This window comes from Mchenga conophoros, linkage group LG8, assembly GCF_057382185.1.
Source record: "Mchenga conophoros isolate Kocher_MC1m ecotype Shallow Benthic linkage group LG8, M_conophoros_male_GT1.1, whole genome shotgun sequence".
Classification (NCBI taxonomy): Eukaryota; Metazoa; Chordata; class Actinopteri; order Cichliformes; family Cichlidae; genus Mchenga; species Mchenga conophoros.
The window spans coordinates 4,951,361-4,975,725 of record NC_140533.1 but is presented as its reverse complement, the minus strand read 5'-3'; the positions used below and the strand labels follow the sequence as shown (position 1 = coordinate 4,975,725).

The 24,365-nt window shown below is 40.3% G+C and overlaps 1 protein-coding gene across 1 annotated transcript in view; it reads left to right on the top strand.

The window, feature by feature from the left end:
- dnah9 (dynein, axonemal, heavy chain 9) overlaps window positions 1-24,365 on the top strand; it is a 180,366-nt gene that overhangs the window by 56,569 nt on the left and 99,432 nt on the right. The window contains exons 36-47 of the mRNA XM_085283675.1: window positions 469-607; window positions 4,542-4,829; window positions 8,544-8,754; window positions 8,850-8,977; window positions 9,286-9,394; window positions 10,750-10,897; window positions 11,445-11,619; window positions 12,456-12,629; window positions 13,755-13,962; window positions 15,474-15,639; window positions 16,340-16,442; window positions 21,109-21,348. Of these exons, the coding sequence (XP_085139801.1) occupies window positions 469-607; window positions 4,542-4,829; window positions 8,544-8,754; window positions 8,850-8,977; window positions 9,286-9,394; window positions 10,750-10,897; window positions 11,445-11,619; window positions 12,456-12,629; window positions 13,755-13,962; window positions 15,474-15,639; window positions 16,340-16,442; window positions 21,109-21,348 (2,089 nt within the window). The remainder of the gene's footprint in view (window positions 1-468; window positions 608-4,541; window positions 4,830-8,543; window positions 8,755-8,849; window positions 8,978-9,285; window positions 9,395-10,749; window positions 10,898-11,444; window positions 11,620-12,455; window positions 12,630-13,754; window positions 13,963-15,473; window positions 15,640-16,339; window positions 16,443-21,108; window positions 21,349-24,365) is intronic.

Here is a 24,365-nt window from a genome sequence, read left to right as displayed (position 1 = left end):
TGCAGCCCTGACCTTGTTCTGCCTTGCTGCTTAATTAAAAAACTAGTTTAAGGTGTCCTGCACATGTGATATATATTTTTCCCTATATGAAGTCATTCTTTTTTGAACAGAGCCTATTAATCTTTCAGTCATTTCTACAACCCCCCCCCCCCTCCCCCCCAAAAAAAAAAAAAAAAAATCCCACATGCATACTACTCTTTGGGCTAAGCCCCGGGTGTTTCAAATGTCTGGCTCCGCCTCTGCTCGTATGGATGGGTGAATGAAGCGAGTTGTGCAAGGTGAGTGCTCAAATAGAGTAGAAAAGAGCTACATAAGAACCATCCATGATGTACTGTAGTGCAGGTGACAAAGGATTTCTCCATATGGCAGCCATATGGAAATTAACTGCAGTGTTTTTTTTTCTCTTTTTTTCCATATGGGTATGAACAAACAACTTAAAGTCACTGCCTTCTTTACATTTGTACACAGACCTTGTGCCATGGTGGTGCCGGACTTTGAGCTCATCTGTGAAATCATGCTGGTGGCTGAAGGCTTCCTTAATGCCCGGGTCCTTGCTAGGAAGTTTATCACCCTCTATACGCTGTGCAAAGAGCTGCTGTCTAAACAGGTATTGCTTGCTTCATTCGATGTAACGCAGCCGATGTGGTTAGTAAAACCCAGATCCATTGCCATTTATAAACTGAGCAGCTGACACAAAGTTCTTTTTATAATTGCGGCTTCTGATAAAGGAATGACTCAGAGGCTCCATACAAGAGCTAACCTTGTGACCAACCGTTCGGGTGAAGTAACACATGCATATAAATAAGAAGCTGCAGGGGGATTGGATGTTATTTCATCAACATTTTTCTTTAATCTATTTTACCCTGCTCCTGTTTTACATGTTATGCCATCATTTACGTTTTTTAAAAAAAGCAATAAAACCACTCACAGTGCTGACTAATAGCTACACAGGTGCTCCTTAGCTTAGGTAAGTGATTTTATGAGCCCTCAATTCTGGATGAATTTCCCATGACCACAGGTCTGTTTAAGTGTCATAGCACACTAATTTCTTTTTATGGCTGTTTTATGAATCTCTAGTTCTTCAGAAATGTTTTAAAATTACCTTTTTAGGTTTTCTTTGCCTGGGTTTTCCAACATTAGCAACTTAGGCAATGAAATGAAAAGATAATGAACAGACTGCTTCTCTAAGCTAAATTCATATAAGGGCTGAAACTGCAAATCAATGAAAAGTGCAGATTCAGAAAACAACTTTCTAAAGCTTAACAAGTGCCTCATAATTATGGCTTTAATATTACAGAAGTTCTGCTCCATGGGCTTGTGACTGGCCATGAAAGTGGTTTTAAATGATTGTATTTTCATTTACTGCTTTCTCAATTTCCTCTTGACTCCTTTGTTCCTCTGTCCTTTGTGTTCACTCTTAGATATTCTTCATGTTTCTGTAAGTTTCTTTTTTTTCCTTTCCACTTCTTGGGGACTGTGGCTCAGGAGGTAAAGCAGGTCATTTAGTTGGGCAGGTTGGTGATTGAATCCCTGACTGCTCCAGTCTGCATGTCAAAGTATCCTTGGACAAGCTCCTGCTGCGCTCATTGGAGTGTGAATATTTTCATATTGCATTCACTTGACACGTATTCCTTCATTCATTTGTTTACCAGAGTGATGGTGGAAGGACGTGTCACTCATATCTCATTTTTGCGTCAGCGCTTTTTGCCAGATCCATCCATGCTGTACACGGCAGCTTCATTAATTTCCAAGGCATCCAGATACCAGCAGTTGTTTTTGTTTTCATATCGTCCTACTGTATTATCATCAGAATCTATGATAGCCGCATTTAAAATATAGGCAATATCACAGCACAGTTACTATCTTTTACTTGTATTCTACTTTATTTTATCACATTTATTCAGAGTAACTTGGGACACAGGGCTTTGTACAAAACATTTGATCACCTTCAATTTACTGTTGAATCACGAATAGCCAGAGGTGTGGACTCGAGTCACATGACTTGGACTCGAGTCAGACTCGAGTTATTAATTTTATGACTTTAGACTTGACTTGAAAAAATGTTCTAAGACTTGTGACTTGACTTGGACTTTTACACCAATGACTTGGGACTTGAATTGGACTTGAACCGGTTTACTTGAAAAGACTTGATATTTTACCCCAAATACAAAATTTAACATGCATATTATATAGAGATTGAAAATGTGACGTCATTCACGGGTAGAACCGCAAAGGATTCTGGGAACTCGTGGCAAGCGGTACTAGCGCACGCAGGCTTTCAATTAAAATCAGTTATACAGCGATAAAAAGAAACACAAAAATGGCAAGAAGCTGTTGTATTATTAACTGCAATAGCCGGTCGCATGACAGCCACGGGAAGCCGACGGGTAAAGAGATCGGTTGTTATCGGATTACCTCGTTGAAGAGAAATTGTTCGAGCCATGTTTCCGAAGTAACAAAGAGGCGACGGGTGGCCTGGATTGCAGCCATTCAAAGCGCAAATATAACGTCCCAGAACACTCCAGCTCACAGGTTAGTCTGCTCCAAGCATTTACACAAAGGTCAGTGTTTTTTAGTAGTTAATACGTCACTTTCATAACATAACTGGTGATATAGGTTACAAGCAAGTTTGGCGCTGAACAGAAATTGTCGCGCTATGCTTCTTTGTTTATTGTGCATAAATAGTGAATTGTCCTGACACAATATTGTGTTTCGCTTCTGTTATTATGGTACATTGACAAAAACATATACTTTTATTCACAGGATAAAACAGTTGTTTTGTATCACTAATTGTCCAGTACGATTACAGCATACAGTATTATTGTCACTGCTACATTTCTGTGATGCTACCAGAAATTATTTCCACTACTAATTAATTACCATTGAGCTCAAAGGTCCTATTAATAAACGGTTAACGAATGTGTATTTATGATGACGATTTGTGAGACTGGTAAACTTATGATACGTACGATGGTCTTTCGTTCTACACGGTGCATTTCAAGGTCCTGCACCCATCCGGCGGTAAACTGTACCTGGGCTTGTTGCAGTGACCTGAAGTTACTAAACTTCATGAGTGTATGCACTCACTCCAAGAACCGTATGATTATAAATATGCATATAAATATGCTAAGATGAGATAGCTGACTTCATCTAACTAGCAAATGTTGTCCAGGCTACGTTGGTGATACAGTTTTTTTTAATGTGTATGATATTTTTGTCATGCGATTTTAAAGCCGGTCCTACAACCGCATCCAAGAATAACATGCAGCTTATCTCAGAACTGTCGGTGAAAACTATTCTTGGAGCTAGGTTTAATTGAGCTGCATTTTAAAGAGGTGCAATTTCACAATTTGTGTATATTTTCTAAGTTCACTATTTTGTCATGTGTTGAGAAAAACACAGATTTTAAAATTACATGGTCTAATATTTACATTTAGCATAACTGCAACATTATTTTTTCGTTGTTTTTTTTTTTTTAAAGACTCGAAAGGACTTGAAATTCAAAGTTTCAGACTTGTGACTTGACTCGGACTTTTACACCAGTGACTTGAGACTCGACTCTGACTTGCCTGACATTACTTGAGACTTGACTTGAGACTTGAGGATAAAGACTTGAGACTTACTTGAGACTTGCAAAACAATGACTTGGTCCCACCTCTGCGAATAGCTGTTAGATTGCTGGGTACCAACAGCCCAGCTGATATGATAAGACTAAACACTTCAAGTGCTGATCAACAAAATATGAAGCAGCAGCAGATCTGATAGCTCCATGACAAAAAATCTATGGCTTTATCTTTTCCTTCATTGTGAAAACAAGGGGGGTTAACAGTTAATCACAGCACATATTGATGTGATGTGAACCTGGTGGTTTCTTTCTATATTTAAGTGTGTTTTTCTGTGTGTTTGTGTGTGTGTGTGTGCGTTTATTAATATCTTTGTGGGGACCAAAAATTGGAAATTTACTATACTCGTGGGGACCAACAGCCCTTATGGGGACCAAAATCCCGGTCCCCACAAGTTTGAAGGCATTTTTGAGGCTCAAAATGTGGTTTTAGTGTCAAGGTTACAGTTAGGTTATGGTTAGCTTTAAGCTAAGGGTTAGAGTTAGGCATTCATTTTTGATGGTTAGGCTTAGGATAAGCGGCTAGGGAAAGCATTATGTCAATTAGATGTCCTCACAAAGATATGAAAACGAGTGTGTGTGTATGTGTGTGTGTTGCCTTACTCTCCCATGTTATTTGGAGAGCCTCTGGATGGAAGTCAAAAACTGTGTGATATTATACTTCTGCCATTATGCAAATGCCTTTAGATACAGTCATCCAACACAGGTGGCAGCTTTAGATATGTTCTAAATTGAACCTGAGGTAGTATAGGTTTTTACACAAAGTCAGAAATGATCAAGTAAATAGAGTTGCATATTTAGTCTTGTTATTTCTCTAAGATTGAATTGCTTAATTATCCTCCATAAAAACATTTTTTAAAAGGTGATGAGCTTGTCGATGAAAAAGGTTCTAATAAGAGCGGTGTGTATATTTCTGTAGGACCACTATGACTGGGGTCTCCGAGCCATCAAGTCAGTCCTGGTGGTGGCCGGCTCTCTGAAGCGAGGAGACCCCGGCAGAGCTGAGGACCAGGTGCTAATGCGAGCTCTCAGAGACTTCAACATTCCGAAGATCGTGACCGATGACATGCCTGTTTTCATGGGACTAATAGGAGACTTGTTCCCTGCCTTGGACGTCCCCAGGAAGAGAGACCTGGACTTTGAGAAGGGCGTGAGGGAGTCCATCCTGGACTTGAAGCTGCAAGCCGAGGACAATTTTGTACTAAAGGTGTGGTTACTCCCTGACAGTCTCCAGGGTTATCTGCTGCAGTTTATCCAATTGTATTTTCATTACAGCTGAATAAATGAAGGACCCGTATGAGTGTAAGTCAGTTGCAAAGCTCAGGATGAAAGCAAACATAATCAGTTGTCTGAGAAGCATGAGCCAGGTCCCCAGATGGGGGGTTTCATCTTTAACAATTTAGATAGATATTACAGTTGTAGCACTTTCATTTAGATTTATCTTAGTTCTTTCCAAAAGCTGTTTACCTCATGTCATAATGTTCCACTGGGAAATACACATTAGTGTCAAACAAGACACCAGCATCTGGATGAATTGGGCAAATATTGCTGAAAACGAATGAGAGTTCAGGTGCCCAAGCTGATGACCTAATTCTAGTCATTATATTACATACAGATACACACATACAGACTCTCAATAGAAGGCATTGTATGTCAGAGACAGATGTACGCAGGACCAGGGGAAATAAGTGCAATCTGCCTCAGGTCAAATAGACACGGAACCACATAATAACACTCCATCAATGGAGGCTTGCGCTGCACCATGCCACTTAACCCTGACATTGTGAGAGCCAGCCACAGAAATAAACAAAGAGGAGGAGAAACAGAGCAAGAGAGGGAGAGAATTGCAGAGCGGTCAATAACAACCGTCCACACCCAGAGCCTGAACTTTTACTTCTATGTTTGTGTAGCAAACCTTTTGATTTCAGACCGTTAAGGGGGGAGGGCAAGAGCATACCTTTAGTGTTAGCCTGTGCTAGCATTAGTCCTCCGCACATCAAAGCGGTAATCAGCCAGGGTCTTTGAGAGTGCAAAGCTGTCTGTACTCTGGCTGAATGGATGTGGAGAAGGAGCCCCAAGAAGCCGGGTCGATGGCATTGATTGGGTGTATGTTACAACGGAAATGGGGAGGAAATATCTTTCTCTCTTTTTTTTTGTCTCTGTCACTCTTTTTTTAAATCACTCTGTGGTGTCCACTCATACTGAATATGTTAACCCAGAAATGAAGAAGTCTGAACCCACAAAGGAATTTTGGAGCCAGTTAATTTGCAGTTCTAAAAATCAAGAAATGCTGCAGTTTCTGTGGTGAAAGAAAAGCAAACTGTTTAGATATTTTATTTCTAGTTTGCCATTTAGGTTAATTGACAACATTTTCAACAGCACATTGTATTTAAAAGCAGTGTATTGCTGAAACATTAAGCTAAAAAGCATTGTGTGTTTAGGGTCTTGTGATCCTAAAAGAGCACTCCTGCAAACTTAATTAGAAAAACAATTAAAAAATAGAATTTTTAAGTCTCCTCTCTCTTTATGTACACAAAAGAATATACACAGATCATCCACAACACTGATACTTCAATTCAATTCAGTTCAGTTGTATTTATATAGAGCCAAATCACAGCAATACACATTAGTGTTAAACAATTAAAATACACATTTAGCAAAATATGTAATTATCAGTGCAGATTCTTTAGCACTTCTATCATCTGACAGATGACGTTGATCATCTCATTGTGAGCTGCAGGGACAGAAACCTTGGATCCTAAAATTCACTTAGGTGTTACTTTTATTCATACCATCTACAGGGCAACCCCAGTGGCCCAGTGTGTCAAACAGCGGTGCTTTTGTTATAAGAGGTGAGTATTGCAGATATATGTACAAGGTGCCCATTGGCACTGGTGCCTCAATGCATCAGTGCACAGCAATATTGAGAACCGGGCTAATGGTCCTGTTTTAAAGAGTCTCGATAAGGAGGCAGGAAGGGTGGCGGTGTAATAAACAAGTTTCTCAGCCAGGCTACAGTTCATATCCCAATTTGAGAGTTTTGTGTTCTGCTTTCTTGTTTCATTTTAAAGTTACTCCCTCATTTTTACTCACTTTGTACTTTTTCCTTTGTGACTTTGGTTTAGGTACCAATAACTTCATGGCCTGGGATAAAATAGTGATACACATTAGCAGTGCGCTCACCCTGGATTTTAAAGAGCACGAGAGGACTGTGCTTCATGATAGTTATAAAAAGTACTAAAAATAGTACAGACAACTTTCTATACTGCATATATTATGATTGATTAAATCTATAAAGTACTATACAGCTTTAATGTTATGGTTAACCAGTGTAGGTACACATTACTGTGGGGAAAAAAGTATCCTTTTAATGCCATAAACAGATTTGAATGGGGTTTTTTTTATACAAAAGATGAGAGAAAAAGCTAAAACAAATAAATGTGTTATAAAAGTGGGGAAAGTGAGGGGTTACAGTAAATAAGGTTTATTTGTGGCTTGAAAGTTGTGTTTTTTATTGGCTAGGTGCTGTTGAATCAAATGTTTGGCTGGGGAACAAGTCAGCTAGTGTCTTGAGGTTGAGAGCAAGTCAGACTGGTGAGAGAGCTGGAAGCAAGGTGTGTGTGGTGCTGGTAGCTTAACTGAGACACAGGGAGACAAATAGTGTCTTTCACTAATGAGGGCCATCTAAACAAGACAAGTAAACTACAACCTGACATATAATGTTTTGTGTCCAGTCTTTAGTAACAATCTTCAATCGTTCAATAAGAGCTGGATTATAGTAACTTGATTAGGTACATGGTTATTTAATGGGGTATTTAATGACGCCCTGCCAGAAACATACAGAGAAACACGGGGCCAACAACAAGACTTTTACTGTGAATTTCTAAGTTAATTTGTAAATTTTGTAGTAACCTGTAAATTGTAAATACTGTAAAACTTTTTTCTGTCATTTAATGGTTGGGCATTGTACAGCTACAAGCATTTCACCCCCATGTCATACTGTGTATGGTTGTGTGTGTGTGACAAATAAAATTTGAATTTGAATTTGACCTGAAAAGAGCGAGGAAAATAGAAAGACTGTAAAAAGATGGTTGGGCAGAGACGACCTAATATTGACCTAATATTTACATTCAAAGCAGCATCACTTCTCCTTATGCACTGCTGCTTTAGACAATCTTGGAGAACCTCCCACTGTTCTTTTGTAGATTTAGTCTGCTTCAGTTTCTTCTGTATTTTCAAAGTAAACCCAGACTGACTCCATAGTGCTGAGATCAGGGCTCTTTGGGCCCATACCATCTGTTAGGGACATCTTTGCTCTTGTTGCAACAGAAAATAGTTCTGGATTTCACAAAACTAGCAAACCGAGCACCATAAAACGAGAGGCGAGGTGGAGCGTATGAAAAGGAAACAAAGGAGATCCAAATAACATCAAAACTTGGTCTTAGTGGAGACTGACCAAATGCCCTTCTCTATCAGTTCTGTTTAATTGTCTGCATATTTGTTTGCCTGCATTTATTAATGCTATCTTAAAATGTCTTTTTAATTCATTAAATTGTTTGGTTTTCAGAGGAGGACACATAATTATACTGTGTAAAATAGATTGGGTGGCATTTTGATTATGCAGACATAGTAGTATGTGCAGAGATCTGTCCTCCCTGAAAACAACTGCTGTCATTTATCGTGGTCTGTGAACAGTGTACTAAGCTGCTGTGCTGCACTGCAATGCATCACACTCCTGTCATTCTGCATATATATTATAGCAGAATAACAAGGAGGAGTTGCACTAGACTGAGCACCACAGGGTACACAGAAAGCTACATATTTGCATATTTTGTAAGGGAATTTAGTCCTCAGTGTTATGTTTTCTTTGTGTCTATATACAAAAAAGAATTTCTAATGTTAAACTGTGTCTGTCTATTAGGTGGTGCAGCTGGATGAACTGCTGGCAGTGCGTCACTCTGTGTTTGTGATAGGGAATGCAGGCACTGGGAAGAGCCAGGTGATGAGATCACTCCACAGGACCTATCAGAACATGAAGTGTCGGCCCGTGTGGGCAGACCTCAACCCTAAGGCTGTGACCAATGACGAGCTCTTTGGCATCATCAACCCAGCAACCCGAGAGTGGAAAGATGGTGATTACAGAGTCCTTCACAGATACAATGTGATCAGTGCAAAGTGTTTAGTGACCTGTCTCAAACATCCAAAATGTCTCATGTCCTTCCTGCAGGTCTGTTCTCCAATATAATGCGCGAATTGGCCAACATTAGTCACGGCGGACCAAAGTGGATTGTTGTGGATGGAGACATTGATCCAATGTGGATTGAGTCACTCAATACAGTCATGGATGACAACAAGGTGCTATTGAATTAAACACATGCGAGTGTGTGCTTGTATTGATTTAAAGAAAATGTCAGTTTGACACAGAATAAAAGACTGTCTATTGTTCACTGAACGAGCATTCAGATATGAAAAGGGAACATGGTTGACTCATCACTGATACGAAAGGATAGTAAACTGTTTGTACTCTCTGAATGAGAGAGTGAATAACGGTGTCTGCATGTAAAAAGAGGCTTGGACTGTGTGCCAGGCACAAAAAGAACACATTCTGTTTAAGTTATTTCTGTTATTTCTGTGTGTGAAAATCTGCTTTCCCCTCTTGTTAGGTGCTGACTCTGGCCAGTAATGAGCGGATCCCTTTGAACCCCACCATGAGGCTGGTGTTTGAGATCAGCCACCTTCGCACTGCCACCCCTGCTACTGTATCCAGAGCGGGTAGTTCTTGTTATTCCTCTTTTCTCACTGTTTTACTTTTGCTCTTCTGATAAGTGTTTAACCCTTTAAAGCTGGTCTTAGCAGGCACGCTCCGTTTTGAGTAACTATTTTTAAATCCCGGTAGCACTGCAACCACGTAAGCTAGCTCAATAATTTTTTTTGGATATGAAACCGGAGGAGTTGTACTTACATCTTATGCCATCAGCTTGTCCTAGGTCACAGTTTCCTTCCACATATAGCTTTGCAAAAACTGCATAAAAATCACTTGCAGCAACAAAAACATAATATTCCAGAAACACGCTTTGCCGATCCGATCAGCTGTTCGTAACACTTCCTACGTCCATCAGCGCAAACTATCACATGTCCACCATGACCTGCCCAAAACCGGAAGTGATGTCATTTTGCGGAAATGTAGTTTTTTACCATCAGGGCCTTATGAGCCTATACTGGTGTTTTTAAAAGTTATGTTTGACTTTATGACTTTCTGGATTCATATTGCACTGTTGGAAATAGTTTATTTTGATGCACATGCTGTTTTTTTGCAAATTTGCACTATAATATTTATTTTCGTTTTTCCTGCAGTATATAAAAATTGGCGTATTTCAAAAATAAAACTATGAAGACACTCAAAATAAATTTCCTGTGGTGGGAAACTATTTTGTGCAACTTTTTCGTATTCACAGTTTTGAGGGATAAGCCTCTTAAATTTCTCTAACTAGAAATATATGTTAAAAAACAAAAATTATTTTCAATTGTTTTGTAGTTTATTGCACTTTTTTGCAATTTATGTAATTACTATGCACTTAATGCATACATATTATTAAAATTTGGACTATAATGGTTGTATTGATGTATAGCAACTTGAAATGCTCCCAAAAATGGCACTACAACATGTAAAAATATAATATAAGCTCTGGCGGACTTGATTCTATGATAGGTCTTAAAGGGTTAAAAAGGACCAAATTCACTGTGGGCCACTAAGTTAAATATGATTTAATTCTTTTGTGTGTCTGTCACATAGCTCTAATTAGCAATATGTGTGTTTGTGAACTTGTGAACCAAGCTGGGTAGCGTTAGCTAATAGCTTAGCACTCCACCCTCTCGTTCAGGTATGGTCACTTCTAGCTCCAAAAAATGAAGTTGCAGTGGCCAAAAGGTGCAAAAGCTCCAAAATCAGTGGCTGATGTCATAGTGGTTCCATCCATCTTTTATATACGGCATGCTTGGTGCATGGAAGGTAGGGTGGGGGGGTTCAGCAGAAGTCCAAAAAATATCGTTGCCCAAATCCAGCCCTGTTATAAACACTGTAAACCTGAATGTGATAAATTTAAATCTTGCTCTATGTTTTTTTTCAGGCATCCTTTACATAAACCCAGCAGACCTTGGGTGGAATCCACCAGTGTCAAGCTGGATCGACAAGAGGAAAGTCCAGTCAGAGAAGGCCAACCTGACCATTCTCTTTGACAAGTATATCCCACCTTGCCTGGAAGCACTCAGGTCGAGGTAACGCAGCTCCTCTGTGGCTTTGTGCCACTGTAACAGGAAGTGCATGGAGTCATATATTGACGCAGGATGTTGGGGTGTGACATAACACGTAACAAATGGTACTAAGTGGGCGTGTTAGACGAGCAAACACGGACTGAGTCAGCAGAATTGGATGGTGCTTTCTATACAGGACCACTCGCCTCTTCCAACACCTCCATCACTGCTCCTATTAGAGCACACAGCAAAAACAGGAAGCAGAGGAGGGCAAATTTGTTCACAATGTGAGACAGTGTGTATGGAACCACTGTGCCACAGCTCATAAATATGTCATCTCTTTTCTTGGACTTCAACATAATTCAGTGTGTTCAATTGAAAGAAGCTGTGTTTGTTCTGTTAAATGAGGAAAAGAAACATGTGATCCAATTCAAAACTGCAGATTGTAACACCAGAGTTTAACATTTTATTGTTTGCTGTGTACACAGTTGTTCCTTTATGTACTGAATGAGCAACATGAGACGACTACAATGCTTGAATCGTGTGATGTAATGCATCTATCTTTGTTCAGGTTTAAGAAAATCATCCCTATCCCTGAGCAGAGTCTGGTCCAGATGCTGTGCTACTTGCTGGAATGTCTTCTGACTCCAGAAAACACCCCGGCAGACTGTGCCAAAGAACTTTATGAGCTCTATTTTGTCTTTGCTGCGGTCTGGGCCTTTGGAGGGGCCATGTTTCAAGACCAGGTAATGCAAAGGGCTCTAGGCGTGTGAGATAAGTACTAAGTGGTTGCATAAAGAAGGAAAAGAATGGGAAATAACTGAAACAGCTGAATAATTTTTCTCCCCATAACCCCTTCCTGAAAGAGTTTCTTGCACTTGGTATTTCTTGGTATTATTCCATCCGTGATGGCTCTTATGCAACTCAACTCTGTGTCTCTATTTGTGAAAAGTCATTTCAATGTTATTTTCAGTTGATGAAATGGCAGGGGTTTTAAAAGGGAGAGATCTTCATCTGAAAATGAAGTGGACTCCATTCCCCCTGAACAACACACAGACTGGCTGAATTTAAATCAGCAGGAGAGCCATGGCGAACAGTTGCTAAGCAATCCAGTTAGTGCCGTACAGTAAGCGCGTCCGTCTAAGTTATGGGATAAAACTGCTTTCCCCTTGGTACAAATGTACTCCACTTTATTTTCCCATCACAGATGCATTTAAATGCTAAGTGGTTTTATTGACTGGAGAGTTGGTAGTGAATAGAGAAGACAGGTAGGAAGGAGTGGGGAGGCAGAGAGGAAGGCGAGGAGCTGCCAGCCAGCAGGTGATGAGGCTACTTCACCGTCTGAATCGCAGAGATGCATAGCTACGCCTGCCATCTCTTATTTTCCACCCTTCATCTGCTGTAGCTGGATCACTATATTGCTGCCATTTATTTGTCCTCTGGTTTGCATTCGCACCAGTATAAATCAAACACATAGATCCATCGCTACTGTACAGAAAAGAAGCAGAGGGGAAGTCATTTTAGAGTATTGACCGCTCGCCTACCCTCTGTGTCTCTGCATGTGTGCTCTGTGTGAGCACAGCTGGTTGACTACAGAGTGGAGTTCAGCAAGTGGTGGGTGACCGAGTTCAAAACCATCAAGTTCCCTACCCAGGGCACCGTGTTTGATTACTACATCGACCCCAAGAGTAAGAAGTTTGAACCCTGGTCCAAGATGGTGCCCAAGTTTGAGATGGATGCAGACACACCACTTCAGGTACAACAAAGGTTTTAGATTAGATGCTTTTTTGTGTGTTTTCTTTCATTCTTTGCTTTCTTAGGTTTTATGTGCTATTTACGTGACTAAATGTTCCAACCAGCCAATCAGTAGCCATCTTGAAAAACCTCAAGGCGTTAATGTTGGCAGTTATTATTAAACATTTGAACTAACATTAATTTGTATGATCCAAAGCTTATTCCTTTAAATAAAAACTACTGTTAAAAATTGCTCCAAAAGGGTTTGAAAAAAATTCATTTCTTTGGAAGTTCTAACAGAATATTTACTGTTTTAAAGTATAGACTATCACAATGTCAGCCGACAAATTTGACACATTGGACAACTTTGAGCAAAAGTTAACACCAAGGCATGTTCACCAAGGGTTTGTGAAAACTGTCACAGAATTAGGATTACATTCTGCAGGTGGCTGTAACGTAACTCCAAATGCTCTAGATGTGTGAATAGACAAGCGCTTGTCTTTATGTCAACCATAGCTAATATTTTAAAGACCTGTCCACATGAGAAAAAGTGATCAGAATAATACACCTAGAATTTAAAGTAGCTACAGTAGTTCTTCCTGTTGTGCATAGCAGCAGGATGGGGACTCAATTGGAGATAAAGTATCTGAATTTCAGGAGCTGGACCACACCTCCAAACACGCTCCTTCCGGTTCTCATCTATATAGGTTCCCCCAGTTCTACAAGCCATTCATTCTCATTTACGTGCCCCACCCTCCATCCCCTTTTCACTTCTTTAACTTCTTTACTTCTATGGGGATCTGCCAGGCCCAGGAGCCGCTGTCAAACCTAAAATGAGGACGTGGGCCCAGCGAGTGAAAAACAGGATAGAGGCAGAGTAAAAGTTAATACCGTAATCCAACTCTTGAATACAAGCTGATCTTGTACATTGGTGGGCACTCACAATGCAAATCAGGTAACAAACACACAAAGGACAAAGGAGCGGCTTTGCAATATTACACGATTTAGACAATTAGGAATACGAGGAAACAAAACGGTATAGAATAACAAGGAATGTATGAGGTATAATAACGACACTGAACAGTCTTACCGGTGTTCCCATCAGACAATGTGTATCAAATATTTGTGAATGATTCCCATGTTGCAGGCATGCCTGGTCCACACTACAGAGACCATTCGAGTTCGTTACTTCTTGGACCATCTGCTGGAGTACCGAAGGCCTGTCATGCTGGTTGGAAACGCTGGCACCGGGAAGTCTGTTCTGGTTGGGGAAAAACTGGGATCACTGGACGCAGAGAAATATATGATCAAAAATGTCCCTTTTAATTATTATACCACATCTGCTATGCTTCAAGGTAGGAATGATTTAAAATGGCAAATGGCACACCTCTCTGTTTAAGCTGTGCATCTGAAGGACTGTAATTGATTAAATAACTGTGCTAAGCTGTTGCATGAGGTCATAGTACTGATGGAGTTTGCTTTTTTACCCCTCATTCATAAAAGACTGATAGAGTATTGATTTCACCAAGCCGGCTATGCAGGCAGTTCGTGACTTTGATACCATCGTGTATCTACTAAAAATCTGCGATGATTTTGAATCTTAGTGGCTTCGACCTCAAGGTCAAGGTCAGAGGTCAAGTTTTGTAAATGTGATAACTTAAGAATGTGGCAACAGAGGATTTTTATCCCATAAATGTGTTTACTTGGAGACTGAGGGGTAGCACTGGAAGTCACCAGTATTTCTTCTACTGATGCTGACCAACTCACAGTGATCCTTACAGAGAGACATATGAAATCATGATTGCATGATTTATATAGCCATAGCTGTGTTTCTGTAAGGTTACTCAAAAAATTTGAAAACATCAACATTAATATAAAAGTTATTTTACATAATTTTACAGTTTGTTTTACATAAATATTGTAAAAAAAAAAAAAAAAAGAAAGGAAAAAAAAGTAGAATATTTTTATGTTAAAGGATATGTATATTATAGAGCCCCGCAGGGGACATGGGAGAAAAAAAAATTAAGACGGACTTTTGCGAGATCTCGCAAAACTATCTCAGGATCTCGCAAAAGTTTTGCGAGATCTCGCAAAAGTCCGTCTTAATTTTTTTTTTCTCCCATGTCCCCTGCGGGGCTCCGTAGTATATGATCTTTAATCAGGGATACTCGGTCTGTTCTGTGTTGGGGTCTCTGTCAGGACACAGAGTCCCAGAACAGAGCAGCCAAATGTAAATTACTGCAAATATAAATAACAAATCTGTGTTTGTCTTTAGCTGCTGGTTAACCCTGTGAAGTCTAAGTCATCAGAGACAATTGCCTTAGAGTTAGTGTCAGAGTCGTCATGACAACTTGGGCCTCCGAAGGTTGAAGATACAGTTTATCAAAAGAAATACATACGTACATCCATGCAAATGTAGCATGGGTAATGCTGCTGATCCGAATCTTTATTTTCCATATTGGGACACCTCAGACTGCTTTAGTGCCTGTACCCTGTGTCCTTGTGTCTTTTTCTTGTCAGTGCTTAACACACAGAAATGTCTAACTGCTCTTTGCATGTTGCAGCTCACTTGAAATGTCAATTAATATTTTTCTTTTTTTTCTTCTTTTATTGTAAATCACACTGAGACCTAAAAAGTTAAAAATACTAAAACAGCAAAAAGAGAATAATAGAAAATTATATTTCGTATAGTGGAATAATTTTTCTTACATATTAGTTATCATTGCCTTGGGTGTTCTTCTAAAGTCAAAATGACCCCAACTCCCAGATTCGAAGCTACTCTGTAAATGCTGTTTTTCAGTTACAGTTTCCTCTGTGCTGATTTTCCTCTTTCTGCTGTCTGCTCTTTCATTCATCTCCCGCACAGCTGTGTTAGAAAAACCCCTTGAGAAGAAAGCAGGGCGCAACTACGGACCCCCAGGCAGCAGAAGACTGATCTACTTCATAGACGACATGAACATGCCTGAGGTGGATGCATATGGCACGGTTCAGCCTCACACACTAATACGCCAACACATGGACTACAACCACTGGTAAGGCGCTGTCATTTATCATGTAGCTGTGCAGTATCCACACATGTATGGGAGAGAATATACACGTGCTGCTTGAAAGAGGAACATTATACTTATAGGTTGTGCTGTCAGAGGTGATTTTCAGAAAATGCTACATCAGCACCGCTTTAATTGCTCAAATGATGGACAGTTTTGACAATTTCTCCCTGTATTAACAGATAAAGGGATCATTCAGATAATTGAGTGCCAGTAGCTGATAGCTGTGAAATGTTAATAATTCGCAGCTTTCCTCTGAAAACTCCCTCATTTTAGTATTCACAGAAATCCCTGCCTTAGTATCAATATGCTACAACTTTTATGAGTGTCAAAAGTCAAATGTGGGAGCAGGCTTGTGTGATTCGCCTTAAAAGGATTTTGTTGCTCATCTCTCTGACACAGTGAAGCCATTCTGAACATGGTTCCACTGCGTCAGACACAGGCTAACTGGCTTAGACACGGTCAGCCCATTAGAGATATGCAAGGAGGATTTCAGGTATGAAATTTAGAGGAAGGAGGATGCTGCTGTGCCACGCCAGCTTAAGTGGGAGCTGAGGCGTCCATATCTGCAAAAGTGTGTGTGGGTGTGTGTGTGTGTGTATTAGAGACAGGGGGCATGAGTATTTTTCTGCATGCAAGACTGTTAAAGAGTGATTTTTTTCTGCATGTGTGTGTGGACTCCCAGGTATGAGCGTAATAAGCTGCTTCTGAAGGAAATACACAACGTTCAATACGTGTCCTGCATGAACCCCACAGCTGGCAGCTTCACCATAAATCCACGGTTACAGGTACACACACACACACACATTCGGCCTCCCAGCACGCTGTGATCCACTGGTTATGCAACTCGCTGCTGAGGTTTCACGTGCACTACATCTCACACGTTATCAGTTTTTCTTTAAATTTGCTTTCTGAGTTTGAATTCAGAACCATTATCGACAAGTTTAGCAGATGTGAATTTAGCCCAGTCCTAAACCCTTTTCACTGACCTTTACTTTTAGTCTAGGACTAAGTTAATCTAAATATGCTGTTTTACAGTCATTTATTTCTTCCTTGTGAATTTGCCAAATTGTTTGTTTCTCTCTTTGTTAATTTGTCTGTTCCTTCATGCAGAGTTGATTAGATTTTGACAAAACTTTCAGGAAGCGTTAACTCCATCATTTCTCAACATTATAATTCAGCATTTAGAAAATTAGACTGGTTTGCCTGAGGGTGGTGCCGCATTTATTCTTGCCTATTTGTGTGGCTTTGCGTTATCACACACACAACTAATCTAATGTAAGAAATTAGAAAAGAAAAAAAGAAAATATCCCAATATACATTCATGTGGCTTTCTGCCGTACAGAGGGGCTATACTACAGAAGATTTCAGGGTCAGAGTTAAAGAAGTTGCAAACAACTTCTGCAAATATATAGTATTAGAAACATAACAAGCCAGTGTGCAGCATGATGAGGACTTTGTAATGTGATATTACAAGTCACCATTCAGTACTGATTCACAGATATAGCAGAAGTGTAGGCATATTGTTTGGTATTTTTAATATACAATACAGAAAAACGATGTGGGTAATTTTAAAAACCATATCATCACATAGTTTTTCCAGCAGAGCAGCTCCAATTCCATTATTTACAGTATATCCAGCCAGCGTGTCTATTACATGCTTTGCTGTGATGTCAGGTTTATCCAGCCCTGTCTCCAACAAATGTAGCAGAGCAACATCACAGCTGGGTCACATCAAGCACTAGTTTTTAAAATACATTGGTTTCAGTCTAAAGTAAAAGAAAATGCACACCCCATTCAGTAGCTTAGGTGCAGTAATAATGTTCTGTATAACTTTATTAATGGCATCGTTATGGTGAAACTTTTGTTTATTGAGGTCCTACCGACTGATTCCACATGGATTAAGATGTAGGCTTGACTGGGCCACTGCAACACCTTGCTTCTATTTTGGCCTCTCTTTCGTTAACTTGCTGGTGTGCTTGGGTTCATTGTTTGACTATAGAATATTTTCTGTCAGCATTTGTGATCAACTCGACAACTGCAAAGTGCCTAGGTCTATTTACTACAACACTAGTCAAATTTATTCGTGTAGCACTATTCAGACACAAGGTAATTTATAATGCTTTACAAAGGGATGTAAAGATGACTTCAAAGAGGCATTTATAACATTTATGTAAAGCATGCACAAACAGTCGTGATAGAAATGTTTTACAACCATTAGAAAAACTAACTCGTTTGATGCTTTGAAGAGTTGTTTTCCATGTTCACAGTTGTCTATCTGTCTCTGCTGTATGAATCTAGTTGTTTCAGTTACAGTCTCAGTAAAAGCAATGTCAAAAGAGCAGTAAAACTGTGGGAGGACAGAGTCCTCTATGTTATGTCCCAGGGAAAGCCGTTTGACTCTGCACTGCCATGCCTAATCTGAGACCATATGTAAAACGGGGAACCATCCACTAGAAAATAATAGAGATGAAAGGTTAAGAAGGAGGTTGCAGCCAGAGTGGAATGAAAGACAATAGATGTATTATTGGGAAGGGACGCAAGGCCAAGAGCGTTGGAGGTAGATTCAAACTGTTCTGTCATGGTGTAGATATGAAGTTGAGTAGGAATAGTGTGAATAGTGTTATAAAGGTAAAGAGTGCCAAACAGGATCAGAAGTTAGAAGCTGGAAATTGAAGGGTGAATGTTGTCACTGGATGTGCCCTGTGAGTTAGATGTCAGTTAGAAGAGAAAGAGGACTCCTGGAGTAAGTTGAATGAAGTGGTAGAGAGTATCACTAGTGGACTGAGAGTGGTGACTGGACCAGACTTCAGTGGACATGAAGTGAACAAAGATGACGAGGAGCTGTTGGGTAGGTTAAGGAGAGGAATGTAAACAGGCCGATAGCAGTGGATTTTGCTAAAAGGATGGAAATGGCTGTGTTGGACACATATTTCAGAAAGAGTGTGGAAAACAGGATAACATATAAGAGTGGTGGGAGGTAAACTACATCCTCTGCAGAAGGTGCAGTGTAAAAAAGATAGGAGACTGCAAGGTGGTGTCAGAGGAGAGTGTAGCTAGGCAACCTCGGATGTTGGCTTTGGAAATCAAGAAGAGGAAGCGAGGGAAAGTAGACGCAATGATTAAAGGGTGGTAGTTGAAAAATAAATATTTATTTATGTGATTTTAATGCTCTGGCTCGGTTGTGAAGCACTTTATGAGCTTTGTCTCGAAAGGTGCTATAAAAATAAAATTTTATTCTACTTGCTTTACTGTTACTAATATTGTGCAGAGTTCAGGGAGGAGCTGAGACGGGCTCTGGGTGGTAGGGAAAAGTTATCAGAAGACTGTGAAAGTACAGCTGAAGTGGTGAGGGAACCTGCCAAGAAGGTGTTTAGTGTATTTTCTGCACAGAGAAAATAGGACAGGAGACTTGGAATGGAATTGGTGGAATAAGGAAGTAAAGGATTATTTAAAAGAAGATGCTGGCAAATAAAAAGTGGAACAAGCAGAGATGAAGAAAGTAGACAGGACTACTGGGAGGCTTGGTATACGGCAAAGAGAGAGGTGGTTAAAGGATTATGGCGAGTTATATGTGAGGCTGGACATAAGGAAAGAGAAAAGGACCTGTAACAATTGGTGAGGCACAGAAACTGAGCTGGAAAAGATATGCAGCTGGCCAGGAAGATTAAGGATACAGATGGAAATGTACATATGAAAGAGTGGAGCTGAATAAAGAAAATGTTCAGAGGATTAGTAAGCAGAAGTGAGGGCAGCTTTGAAGTGCATGAAGAACAGAAAGGGGGCTGGTCCAGTTGATATAATGTTTGCTTTCAGTGTGTTGATGAAGGTGGAGGCATGCTTTGGAGAGAAGAGCGGAATCAAGACAGAATACATATGTGAGAATGAGAGGATAGACAGGTGTACCAGTAAAGCTGTAAAGAGTAAATGTGGTAAAACAAACATCTGTCAAAGATCAAGAATTTAATAAGTGAAAGAATCAAAACACAGAGTGAGACTGACATCAATTAGTTGTCGTTTGAGCATTGTTTGCCATATTGTCACTAAATGATTTTGTGGCTAGCATCATATCTAACATCTGAAGGAGTAGATCAACAGCTGCAGGGCTTAGATAAGAGAACAATGCTGCAGACTCCAATTTAAAAGGACTTTAACATGAACATCAAAACGTTCTCACAGAACATTCAGGTCCAGAGTGTAATGCTCAACTGTAGGAAGATTGTTGGACTGAATTCTTTTCGATACTGTTGCGATTGCTTCCTCTGGTAGAAAAAGAACAGATGACGGTAGGTCAGGGTGCCGCTTGTCATTACACTGAAACAGCTTGTAGAAAAGTTAGTGAGACATGCCTGCAATGAAGAGGTTGGGGGACAAACTTTGGTACATGGCTACAGCGTTAAAGAAGAGAGAGATCAACGATCTGAAGGTATTTAGTGTACTTTATTAGGGGCAGGAGGAGGTGATTCAGCAGGAGAGATTTCCAGCAGTTGTACTATCAGTGCTGCAGACATGATAGGTAGGAGAGTAAAACACTCCGTCTGTCTCTGATGTTTTTTAAAAACGAACTTTGTGGAATGAGAGAGCAGGTGTAAATACTAATGTTTCAAGGGACTGTTTTTTAACTGTGGAGTAAAATACACTTGCTGCTCCAGGAAATATTTCAATTTATTAAGTGGGGAAAAAAGCTTTACAAACCTAGCAGGCCCTATGGGAAAATGTAATTGTCCTATAAACCTAATTACTGGTTGTGTCACCCTTGGCAGCGAATTGCAATCAAGCATTTGCGATAACTGGCAATGAGTCTTTCACATTGCTGTGGGGGAACTTTGGCCCACTCTTCTTTGCAGAATTGTCTTATTTCAACCACAGGAGGATTTTTGAGCATGAAGGGCCTGTTTAAGGTCATGACAACACATCTCTATCAGATTTAAGTCTGGACTTTGATTACTTGTGTTTGATTACACGCTTGTTTTCCCTCCTTATAAATGAAATTATTTACCAACTGCATTTAGTATTCATTTGGGTTATCTTTGTCTAATATTAAAATTTGAGTGACGATAATTTCTCACAGCACTTAATTTTCTTTATCTTGTTGTGGAGCAGCAGACATCCAATAGAATGAGGGACATTTTTGTTTAATAAATGAAAGTTTTGGTACTTGGCTAAATGCAGATTATTTCTGACCTTGTCCTCTGCAGTTAGATTAAAAATAACTTTTGTTTACAGACACAAACTCTGACTGACCTGGAGTCACACACTTTGTACACCCAGACATTCACCCTGTCATATTTAAATTCTAAAGTCATTCTTGACTGGGTGACAGCCTTTCTTCACTTATTGCTGCAAACACCCACAAGGTGACCCTTGGTTTCATTCTGGAAACAAACCGACTGCATAATAAGTGACAAACATGTGTTTACTCTTGCCTCCTTTATGCTCTGCCCCCCTCTATAGCGCCACTTCTCAGTTTTTGCCCTGTCGTTTCCCGGAGCCGAGGCCCTGAGCACCATCTACACCTCCATTCTGTCTCAGCACCTGAGAGGAGAGGGTTTCAGTGCTGCCCTGCAGAAAAGCTGCTCCACCCTTGTGCAGTTAGCCCTGGCCTTGCACCAGCGCGTCTCCTCCGCCTTCCTCCCCACCGCAGTCAAGTTCCACTACATCTTTAACTTGCGAGACCTCTCCAACATTTTCCAGGTACTGAACACATACACCAGAAGGATTTATCCATGCAGAAATGATTTGAGAGGTATGACCTCAAGCTAAACTTCTCACAACGAAAGGCAAGAAGTTACCTCCATAAAGTTGGGAGCTTTTTTCCACATCACTCCTTTTAACTTGCTCCTTTCTGTTTCTACGGCTCTGCTTCCCATGCGGGTAGAGCCAGGCTTCTATCACTAATTTCTCATCTAAATGATTATTGATTTAAGAGCTGAGTCTGAAAGCCAGAAATAAGTCTGAAATAAGTGTAACAGAAAATAGAATGGATTTGCACTTCCACGGGTGTTAGTGATGATTTAATGTATTTAAATGAATATAATATCAGAGCGCTGTAGCTGTCAGGGGAGAAGCTTTTGGGGCAATATTTCTGTCAGAATCCTCCACGGTTTCATGGAGGGCAGGCTCTCATTTAACACCCTCCGTTGTATAATTAATGCTTTAAGCCACTGAGCTATAGGAACTAGATTTTTCATAATTTTAGCTTGGAGTTTACAGAGGACCAACTGAGGTCCAACTGAGTTTTTCACTGTGCAGAATATATAGGTGTGAAACTATGCTAGTTTAGATTCTTTTCTAATCCTGATTTTTTTTTCATATAGGCTGAAATTTCACTCCAGAGTTTGGGCAAGCAAAACTCACAAACATGACAAACAAAGCCGGTCAGTTAAAAGCAAAAACTGCCCAAAAATACCAGCAATCAAAATCAAAATAGCAGCTGAATCCAAAAAGGCCATTAGCAAAAGCTTAAAAGGACAGCAATCATCTGCCTGTGGTCTGCCAAGCACGTCGTGTGGTTCAGAATGACTGGTACATGATGGACCTCAAGTGACAACTTTCACTGCCCCAGAAGAATGTAGACAAGTTCAAATTCATTGAGCACAAAATGTAAGTGCAGGGAGGCAGCAGGAGAGTCTCCAAGTGTAACTGTATAAAAGCATACAAAAAGGAACGCAGCTATGTGCAATATTGTTATTTGTGCATATTTGTCACAATATCAAGATTTTCCTTTAAGTGGTGATGCAGTGCTTACGATTCACAGTGAGGTTTGAACCTGGTGACCAGCTGAGTTTGCAGTTCCTCTGTGTGCTTGTGTGGGTCTGCTTTAGGAATTCTGGTTTTCACAATCCAAAGACTTTCATGTTACATGTGATTCTAAATTAGCCGTAGGTGAATGTTAATGAATGGGTGTCCAGGGTGTATCCTGTCTTTTGTCTTATTACAACCGGGAAAGGCTTCAGCACCCTCATGTGCTGTTCATTTATGGGTGGATGGAAAGTTATTATTCCCGTTTATTGTGACCCACGCCAAGGATGGTGTGGATCGAAGAACAGCAAAACCAGTGGGGACACCACTGTGATGTGGAGATGTGGGAGTGTCTTTAGTTATCTCACCAGAAACAAGAATGGTAAAGACAGTTCTGTGCTGCACACTGGAGGGCTCGAAACAGCAACTCAAGAAGCTAGAATAGCTAGACCTTCAGGCATTGATAAAATACCAACACTTAGTGAATAGACAAGTACACAGTACAAAAATATTTTAGCATTGCCAAACACTGAAGAGAGCAATATTAGATGCCAAAATTCATACAGTCCTACATCACTGGGTTACGGTACTTTTCTATAACAGATAATGTGGTAGGCCTCACTGAGTTTAAGGAAAGAAAGAAAAGAGAGAGCCAGATAAAGTTTTTAAACCATCCCACCACACCTGGCAAATCACTGCATGATGTAGATGCAATGTCAGTGTTCAGCCGTCACAAGGAGAGACTCTTTTTAGACCAGATTGTCAGATGAAGTATGCTGAGCCTTCTGCACTTTAAGATTAAAGCCTACTTATCGTCCTTGCCAATGCACTCGCCCTGACCACCTAAAGACTTAGCTTCTAGGTCCTAGATCACACACATCGCTGCCGTCAAAAAGTTGGGAATTAAATTGCACCACAACACTTTGAAGCTAGTGTTTAAATAAGCCATTCTGCCTCTTTCATCAAAATCTTTTTTTTTTTAATTGGTCTGCACAGCGAGATCGGACATCTAATAACCACAAAGAGGAAACAATGTCAAAGCTGTCTCCTCTCCCCATCCTGAGAGGAAATGTAAAGAAAGCCAGAAAATGGACTCCTGGAGCTTATTTGAAGTTTTTTTTTTTACTCAGTTCTCGCCGCAAAGACCCGAGGACTGGTGGGTATAGGCGAGAAACCTCTTAGCTTACAGCTCTGCCTCGGCAGTATTTTCCCAGCCATACCTCTGTGCTTTTACACCTTCAAAAGTGGGAAAGTATTTGGCTTGACAGTACAAACGTTTCCTCTCATTTCAGCTATGAGGCCTAAATAGTTGTCAGTCAGTATTTACTAGCTTGATGTTTCAGATGTTTGCCTCAGCTGAGATAATTGGAGGACTTTTTTTGTAATTGATTTTTTCCTCTTTTCTTCAAAACTTGGAGATGTAGCCAGAGGAAGCTGTCTCATTATAATCAACACTAATGAGGCAGAAAGCCAAGCTTAGAAGCTCTGTGGGAGCTTGCAGTGGTCTGTGTAAAGGTATTTTTGAAAATGACAAAAGGAGCGGGTCCACAAAACAGTCAAGGCTGCATCTTGAGAAGATTGTTGCTGTTTGCTGGCAAAGTTCTAAGGTTAGTGGAGGTTGCTGAATAGTTAACAGGAGCTAATACTTTCTAAACTTTACCTTCCTTTACTCGCCAACTTTTTAAAGTACCCTGTCCTTAAAAAAGTTGGCGAGTAGACAGAGAGCAGACACATTGTCTCCATAAATCTTCAGTTTTCCTGGGCTTTAGTTTGATCATTCCACCCTGCGGATTAAACGCACTATAAGTGAAGTACAGTAGCCAAATTCCACTAATAGGGCTAGACAAACAGTTTGCCGTCCGACTGGGAGCATTGTCAAAGAGCTCCGTTTGCCAGCGTTCGTTCTCTGCCATGACCAGCGGGCATATCCATGGGCTTGTCTTCTCCACGTCAGCCTAAATGAGCTCCTC